At 42.5% G+C, this 1114-nt stretch overlaps 1 protein-coding gene across 1 annotated transcript in view; it reads left to right on the top strand.

The window, feature by feature from the left end:
- Positions 1–1114, top strand: part of ALX4 (ALX homeobox 4) — a 75383-nt gene that overhangs the window by 53506 nt on the left and 20763 nt on the right. The window contains exon 2 of the mRNA XM_018555242.1: positions 334–623. Within this exon, the coding sequence (XP_018410744.1) occupies positions 334–623 (290 nt within the window). The remainder of the gene's footprint in view (positions 1–333; positions 624–1114) is intronic.

Raw genomic sequence — 1114 nt, 5'->3', positions numbered from 1 at the left:
GGGGGTTGGATGGGGTATAGGATGGAGAATGGGAAGGAAGATGAAAGGGGAGGGGGAGGGAGGGGAAAAGGGGTGATGAGGGGAAGTCACTCATAATAACACAAAATGTTGGATTTCCACTGAATTTCGTTCTCAGTGACAATGGACACCAGGATAAATAATGTGAATCCCCCCAGTGGGGACAGAGACATTACTAAATACCTAATGGGGGCTTTAACCCTTTCCCTCTTTAAAATTAGAAAAACACACATTATGAATACAAGAAAGGTTCTATGATAAGACCACTTCTTACAGAATGTATTTTGTAATTACGTAATGTTCTTCTTCCCTTAGCCAAAGAGAGTTCCCTGACGCCAAACAGTGACGGCCCGGGAATGGACAGCGGCTACCTGACCAGCAAAGAGGCCCCAGCCAAGGGCTCCCAGGACAGGGGGAGCAACGACCTGCCCATGGATAAGGCCGAGTCAGAGAGCAACAAAGGAAAGAAAAGGCGGAACAGGACTACGTTTACCAGCTACCAGCTGGAGGAGCTGGAGAAAGTCTTCCAGAAGACACACTACCCAGATGTTTACGCCCGGGAACAGCTGGCGATGAGGACTGACCTCACCGAGGCCAGAGTGCAGGTAACGTAATTTATTGGTCGGCAGATATGTGCAAAAATCCACAATATGTGCACCACAAAGGCTCCGCCGCCAGTTGTGAAACACGGATGTTTACCATTAATATTTATTCAGAAAAGGACTCTGCTAAGTCACATAACATAACCCCGGTGCCATCTAATTTTAGAAACTCTATTCTGTGAATAAATTGCCCTTTTTATGGCTTTCTATGCCGATCGCATGAATACATTTCATTTTACTTGTTTGTGGGCACGTTACATGATTAGGTTGAAAAAAGGCACCAGTCTTCAACCAATAGAGAAACCCAAGATGAATGAATAGAAAACATCCAGAAACAGAACTCTGAGCCCACAACTGATCTAGAAAAAGGCAAAAGAAAAAAACCATATAAAAATAAAATAAATGTGGGTAGAATTTTCAATGAAAAGTAAACTTTCAATTTTTTTTATGGAGCTGCTTATGCAAAAATGTGCTATTATATTTATAATTAATAT

The sequence above is a fragment of the Nanorana parkeri genome, unplaced genomic scaffold, assembly GCF_000935625.1.
Source record: "Nanorana parkeri isolate BGI_ZX_2015 unplaced genomic scaffold, ASM93562v1 scaffold10, whole genome shotgun sequence".
In the NCBI taxonomy this organism is placed as follows: Eukaryota; Metazoa; Chordata; class Amphibia; order Anura; family Dicroglossidae; genus Nanorana; species Nanorana parkeri.
The sequence above is the reverse complement of the archived record's forward strand: the minus strand, read 5'-3'. Positions and strand labels throughout refer to the sequence as shown.